Source organism: Trichechus manatus, unplaced genomic scaffold, assembly GCF_000243295.1.
Source record: "Trichechus manatus latirostris isolate Lorelei unplaced genomic scaffold, TriManLat1.0 scaffold00098, whole genome shotgun sequence".
In the NCBI taxonomy this organism is placed as follows: Eukaryota; Metazoa; Chordata; class Mammalia; order Sirenia; family Trichechidae; genus Trichechus; species Trichechus manatus.
Window position 1 is genome coordinate 1,825,902 of NW_004444034.1, and position 7,507 is coordinate 1,833,408.

The 7,507-nt window shown below is 45.5% G+C and overlaps 1 protein-coding gene across 1 annotated transcript in view; it reads left to right on the forward strand.

Annotated features, from left to right (window-relative positions):
- HDDC2 (HD domain containing 2) overlaps positions 1 to 7,235 on the forward strand; it is a 36,780-nt gene extending 29,545 nt beyond the window's left edge. The window contains exons 5-6 of the mRNA XM_004382723.2: positions 3,132 to 3,270; positions 6,887 to 7,235. Of these exons, the coding sequence (XP_004382780.1) occupies positions 3,132 to 3,270; positions 6,887 to 6,984 (237 nt within the window). The 3' untranslated portion in view covers positions 6,985 to 7,235. The remainder of the gene's footprint in view (positions 1 to 3,131; positions 3,271 to 6,886) is intronic.
- Positions 7,236 to 7,507: the final 272 nt, after the last annotated feature.

Below are 7,507 nucleotides of genomic sequence, written 5' to 3' on the forward strand. Positions count from 1 at the left end.
GAATAAATAAGAATCAGAAAGGTTAAAGAACCGCAGAGTTCCCAGGGATCCCACCAGTGCAGCTATAAGGTCTGGGGAAGTCACTGTCAGGTTTTGCAGTACAGCCTAGCTAGAAGGCATAGAGGTATACAATGTCAGGTATTCAGGGATCAGAAAGAGAAGGAAGATATAGAGAGACAAGATACTGAGCTATGAAGAAAGACAAAAAGGCAAAAAGAGGGAAAAGAAAACAAAACAAATTAAAAAAAAAAAAAAAAGAACAAGAAATTCCCCCCCAAAAAACAGAAGGAAAGAAAAAAAACCAACGAAGAAAGAAATGCTCTCAGGGATCCCTCTGCACGTCTGTGGAAGCCGAAGGGGAGTTCCCTGCCACGCAGCTCCGCCTGGCCAGAAAGGGCTCCCAACTGAAGAAAAGGAAAAGAAAACAAACAATTCAAAATGAACAAACGAACAAAAGCCCCAGGATCCCACCAGTGTGGCAGCCCAGACCAGGAAGCAGCTCCACACTCGAACGGAGCTCCGCAGCCCCTCAGGAAGAAGCAAAGATGGCACACGGAGCCAGGCACTCGAGCGAAAGGAGGGGTAGGCGGCGAGAGGCAAGCAAGAAATCAAAAGAAGCCGGGGTGGGGGGTAAAAAAAAAAGCAACACCAGCAGCCAACAAATGGCACTCAGAGAGCCAGCCAGTGCGGGCTGGCGTCTCTGGACAAGAGACCGTGTCTGCGGGAAGCAGAGGAGGCCGAGTGTGGGTGAAGAAGGGCAGAGAATGGGAAAGCATATATCACAAACTGCCAGCGCTCTGCAGCCTCTCAGGAAGAAGCAAAGATGGCGCATGGAGCCAGGTACTCTAGTGAAAGGAGGGGGAGGTAGCAAGAGGCAAGTGAGAAATCAAAAGAAACAGAAAAAAAAAAAGCAACACTAGCAGCCAGCAAATGGCACTCAGAGAGCCAGCTAGTGAGGGCTGGTGTTTCTGGACAAGAGACTGGGTCCGCGGGAAGTGGAGGGGGCCGACTGTGGGTGAAGAAGGGTAGAGAGTGGGAGAGCGTATATTACAAATTGCCGGCGCTCTGCAGCCCCTCAGGAAGAAGCAAAGATGGCGCACGGAGCCAGGCACTCGAGTGAAAGGAGGGGGAGATGGCGAGAGGCAAGGAAGAAATCAAAAGAAGTGGAAAAAAGCAACACCAGCAGCCAACAAATGGCACCCAGAGAGCCGCCCACTTGGGTGTGTGTAATCCAAGCAGCCAGCGCTTCCAGGTCAAGAGACCATGGCCGCGGGAAGCAGAGGAGGCCGAGCCGAGGCGAAGAGGGGTGGGGGGTGGGAAAGTGCACACCGCAAATTACCGGTTGTTTTGTCTCCCGCTGGATGCTACGTGAGGCTGCTTTCTCATACCCCGTTTGCTGGTCTCCGATAGGAGTCCAAGATGGTGGATCCGTGCTGCGTTAGCTGGTAGGGGACCTCTGCATGAATCTCTCCTCGCTCTCCGCTCTCTGTCAGTTTTCTTACTCCATTTGGTGCTTGGCTGAGTTCTTTATCTCTTCATTTGATGTTCTAGGGTTTCAGGATTGTTGTATTCTCTGTTCGGCTTAGTTTTTCGGATCTTTGCTGTGGAGGGACGGCGTAGTGCTTCTGCCTAGAGCGCCATTTTGCCGGAACCAGTACCATTATTTCTTAAGGTAAAAATCCAATAGTTTATATTTTTAAAAGAAATCTATAAGTACACCAGAATTTGTTAGGTGTTGTACTCCCTAATGGTCCTGAAATCTTTCTTTATCTTGCTTTCCCACCTTCAACAAAGAAAGATCGAGACTGCTATGCTTGGAGTATTCCATTTCTTTTTGTTAAATAATGAATTTGAATGTATTAAATGTAAGTATATAACTATGAATGTGAATAAACACTTAAACAAAATGCAATTATTTTTAAGTGCCATAGAAATAAAACAAAATGTATTTGGTTGCATATTAGAATGATTCCCGGATACAATTTTTAGCTGTGTCAAAATCCAGATAGCTGCCTTTTATAAGATTAGACATTTAATAAAAACCAAGAAACTTTTCAGTGATTTACATTACATCACACTGCCAAGAAAGCACAACAGATTCATTATTCAAAGACATCTAGGGTGGAATTACCAACAAGAACTTGGCAGCAAAATCAGTCGGAAACACTTTGGTCTTAATAGAAGAATGATTGTATATTGTATTAATTGAAACTTTTGGTTGTGTGACAGATGTCGTGCTCTAAGAAGGTCCTGTAACTTTTTGTTTCAGTTCTGCAGTGAGGAGGGAGGGGCCAATGGAAAGGGGAGAAGTGAAAAAATCTGCTTTCCTCCCGCCGCTATCACATGTCCCCAGCCCTCAACACATGCACACACACAATGCCTGCAAAACTCACAGATCTTCAGTAGTCAAAACCCAGAAGGACTTAATTTAATTCACCCTACATAGAAAGTAGAGTCCCTGGGTGGAACAAACAGTTGATGCGCTCAGCTGCTAAGCAAAAGTTTGGAGGTTCGAGTCTACCCAGAGGCACCTAAGAAGAAAGGCCTGGTGATCTACTTCCGAAAAATCAGCCACGGAAAACTCTGCGGAGTACAGTTCTAGTCTGACGCACATGGGGTTGCCATGAGTCGGGGTCGACTTGACGGCGACTGGTTTTATGTTAGAAAGGACAGAGATTATTGTGCAAAGCAGTAATCAAAAGTAAATGATAAAGCTAGAAATTCACTTTAAAAGGGGGGGAAAACCTGACATTAAGTGGAGAGGGAAATAAGAATTTGAGAAGCTTAAGATGAAATTTGAGCTTCAAGTTAAAAGGTTTAAGATCTAAGCTTCTCAGGTGGATTAAAGAATAATGATCTTGAAATGAAGACAGGATGTTAAACAGGAAGAAAAAGCTTGGAAATGTCAAGTGGAACAAAGAAGACGTCCAAGCATGTGGTGGACTACGTGGAATTGTGAGCACCTCCTTCTTGCATAGATGTTAGCTGTCAAATTAAAGTTGAAGCCTCTTTGTGAAGTTGAGTGTGCTTTTTGGCTGCGATTCTGATTTCAAGTACCAGAATTAGAATTTTCCTGGAATAACTTCTCATGCCAGCCCGACTCATGCTGCTTTAATTGTCCCTTTACTTAGGAGTATGAGACCCAATCCACTGCAGAAGCCAAATACGTGAAGCAGCTGGACCAGTGTGAGATGATTCTACAGGCATCGGAATATGAAGACCTTGAGAACAGACCTGGGAGACTGCAAGACTTCTACGATTCCACAGCAGGTACTCAAGCTGTTTTCAGTAATAATCAGCTTTAGCTTGGCTTATTGGTGCAGTGAAGTTATGTTACTGAAACCCACTGTTGTTACTCTCTTCCCACTCTTTTATATGGAACATCAAAAAAGAAAATACTAGGATTCCTAGTGAGAGGCAGTGTGGTGGATAAGAGCCGACCTGGAATCTGAGCACCATGTTCACATTCTGGCTCTGCCACCTACTAGCTGTGTGCCCATGGGCAGTCTCGTGACCTCTCTGAGTCTGTGTTCTCATCTGAAAAATGGGAATCGTAGTATTCACCCTACTTAGATCAAGATCGATACTATGCTTTGTAGTCTGTAATGCTTTATAAATGTTAGATGGAGGTAGAAATAGATACTTGAAAAAGGAAAATCTCAAACAGCTGTGATCACTGTCATCATTATAGTGCTTCATAGCACAGTCCGGTGTCAGACTCCGGTTTCTTTCAATCCTGGTTCTGCCACATACAAGCTGTGTAACCTTTGGTAAATCACTTAACCTCTCTGAGCCTTAGTTTCCTTATCTGTAAAATGGGCATAATTACAGGGTTGTTTGAGAATATAGTAAGTTAATTTATATAAGGTGTTTAGAGCAGTGCCTGACATGTCATAACCTTTAATAATCATTAGCTGTTTTCATTTTGATATAATTTCCCACCTGTAGAGCTAATAGATTATTAATACAGTGTGAACAATAGCGGTGGCTATTGTTTGTGTTGATCCCTGGTATCTCTTCAGGCATAGCTCAACCTCCATCTCCCCTGAGAGTACTGTTAGCGATAGCCTTTCTGTAACCCTCACATGGCCTCACCAAAACAGAGAAAGCTCCAGCTCATCGACTATATTTAAAAATATGATTTGCAGTTGATTCAGTTTCCCCTCTCACCTTTCCAACCCCACTTCCTCTGCCCTAGACAAGGCTTTCATTATTTCTGAGTTGGGCTGCTTTTCTCAATGGGAGCCCTGGTGGTACAGCGGTTAGGAGCTTGGCTGCTAACCAAAAGGTCATCAGTTTGAATCCACCAGCTGCTCCTTGAGAACCCTATGGGGCAGTTCTATTCTCTCCTATAGGTTTGCTATGAGTCGGAATTAACTTGATGGCAATGGGTTTTTTTGTTTTCTCAATGTTTTCCTCCTTTGTGGATGTAGGCATCATCACATCTGTATTTAAAAAAACTTCCATGGCTTTCCTTTTTTCTAAAAAATAAAATCATGGCACTTTTGAATGACCTAAAAGGCCCTGCAGTATGACGCCACCCATGTCTCTGGTCTTCTATCCACCCACTCTCCGTGGGTGTGGTGTGGCGCAGGTTAGTGGCATCGGGGGGCTCCTGACTGAATGCGTGGCTGAGGGAACCAGCCTGGGAGGAGGCAGTGGTCGAGATCACAAGTCTGAGGAAGCATCCTGAGTTCCAGGCTGTGGGCCAGTGTCAGTGACCAGGGCATCTAGTATGAAAGGCAGGGAGGGACATGGTGGCAGGACTTCTGAGTGACAGCACCACTGGTGTCTGACTTGGGAGGTCCATTTGAGGAGATATGGGATATCAGAAACCAGCCCCTGTCCCTGAGAGAGGGGCAGGTGGGAAAATCGGTGGGCATTTGGGCTCTGTTCACTTCATACGTCAAGTTCTTTAATCCCTGTGGCTGGGTGGGATGTAGGCACATGGGATTGACACAGAGGTACTGATTTCCTGGGTGTTCTCCCAAGTACCTCCACCTGAATGCCCTTTCCGCATTCCATTCCTTGTAGAACCCTACTTACACCTCTTTGAAGCCTTCCATGATCCTTCTGTTAGAATTAATTGTTCCCTTCTTTTTGCTCAAGCTGCACTTGGTATTTTAAAAGGGTCACTTGGGCTAGAAGCAGGCAGACCAGTGGGGGGGCTATTGCAATATGCAAGTGATAAACAGTGGTGCTTTGGACCAGGTGATAGTAGTAGAAGTGAGAAGTGGCCAAATTCTGGGTATACTTCGAATACAGAGCCAACAGAATTTGCTGAGAGGTTGGGTGTAGGGTGTTTGTGAGAGGATTCCAAGGATTTTGGCCTGGGCAACTGGAAGAATGGAGTTGCCGCTAGATAGGGAAGGATAGGTTTGGGGGAAGAAAATCAGAGGTCCTAGAAGCCAAAGGAAGAAAGTGTTTCAAGGGGAAAGGAGTGATAGCTTGCCAAGTGCTGCTGAGAGGTCAGGTGAGATGGGGAATGACAATCAGCCACCTGAGTGTTTTAGCAACATGGAAGTAATTAGTGCCCTCCATAATAGCAGTTTTCGTGGAGTGGTAGGAACAAAAATCTGATTGGGGGGTTCAAGGGATAATGGAAGGAAAAGAGTTAGAAACAGTGAGTATAATCCACCCTTTAGTGAATTTGCCTTAAAGGGGTATAAACAGATGGAACCATAAGCTAGAGGGGACGCATGGTCAAGTGAGGGTTTGTTTCAGGATGGGAGATGAAAGAGCATTTTTCTGTGCCGGGGGGGCAGGCAGTGGTAGTTCACTTGTAGAATTCTCACTTTCCATGCGGGAGACCCGGGTTTGGTTCTTGGCCAGTGCACCTCAGTGTGCCCCCACCATTCGTCTGTCAGTGGAGGCTTGCGTGTTGCTATGATTCTTAACAAGTTTCAGCAGAGCTTCCAGACTACTTTCTTCCTTCCTAGGAAGAAAGGCCTGGCTATCTACTTCTCAAAATCAGCCAGTAATCACAACAGTCTGATCCACAACTGATCATGGGGTAGCATATGACTGGGCAGCATTTCTCTCAGTTGTGCATGGGGTCACCATGAGGCAGGGGCCGACTCGACAACAGCTGCGACAACATACGCTGATAGAAATAATCAAGGAGGGACAGAGGGGTAAGAATTGCCGGGGCTGGGACTCAGTGGGGAGGCTTCTCTGAGGAGCAGAGACAGTTCACACTCACTAACAGTTATTGGCAGTGACAAGTTCCAGGTGTGCCTGTGGGAGGAGGTGGCTGATGTTTCTACAGGAGAGGAGGTCACGGAACAGAGAGGCTGGGTTTTTGGAAGGCTAGTCTGCATGTGCATTGAAACCACCAAGAATCATGACAGATGATATTAGAGTGTATTGATGAATCTGAAGCTGTAACTTTCCAGGCACGAAGAGGGGTGACTTATGGTTCTTTCAATGATGGCAACCAGGAGGGGCAGTGAGTGGTGTCGTCTGAGGGCATGAGCTTTAAGGAAGGGGGCAGAGGACGGTCTGGGAGCAGCAAGAGGAGCATGGAGGACAGGCTTAGGCGCTGTGGTAAGAGGGGTGTGAGAGAGAAGACGGCCACCATGTGAGGGGCTATAGGGAAAGCTGTACCCTCAGGACGAGCCAGGCATCAGTTAGGGCCCTACCTAAATAATAATGCTTTGCCCAATTCTCATCCATATACTTAATGGCATCGAGGGTGACAGAATAAACTCCAAGGGCTCGCCTTTGGCTCCTCTTCAGCACCTAGAATCGCATTCTTCTGTGTTTGCGTGAAGTTATGAGTCAGATCACTGAATACAGCCCCTGACGAGCCATGGGATCAAGTGGGAGCAGCTGATTTTTCTTGTGAATATAGGAATGTCTTTTTCTCCGTCTTCTTGTTTTGCAGGAAAATTCAGCCACCCTGAAATAGTCCAGCTTGTGTCTGAACTTGAGGCAGAAAGGAACACCAGCATCGCTGCAACCTCCAGTGAGCCGCACTCCTGAGGTGTTCTCTACGTGCCTGTGATTCTGGAACGAACCTGTTATTTTCCCATTTCATGGCATTGTGTTTGCCACTGTCAGTCTGATTTCCCCAGATGTGAGTCTTTACTTTCAATTGTCCGGACTCCAGCAAGAAACAGCATGTCATTTGGACAATAAAAGAAGCTATAGAACAGGATGCGGTGATCAAAATGCCATAGATGAAAACTTGAGTAGGGAAGCCTTTTTTATGAACTAAATAAATAAATGTTAAAAGCCTACAACCTTGGAGTATTTACTGGAGATTTTAAACCATCTGATTCTGAATTAATAACCTATATCCCTGAAGGCCAGATTCATTGAACGATAGCAAATTTAATTATAATTGCTTTTAAGAATAGATTCTTCAGCTGACTTACTGATGAGGAGCTGGGGGGAAAAATTAAAAATGTCTTAGTAGTGCACTCTCTCCTCAGATGAAATGCTGTCTTTTTCAAGTGATGGCTGTCTTGAGCCAGATTTTGAATTGCACTTTGACCTGCTTTAG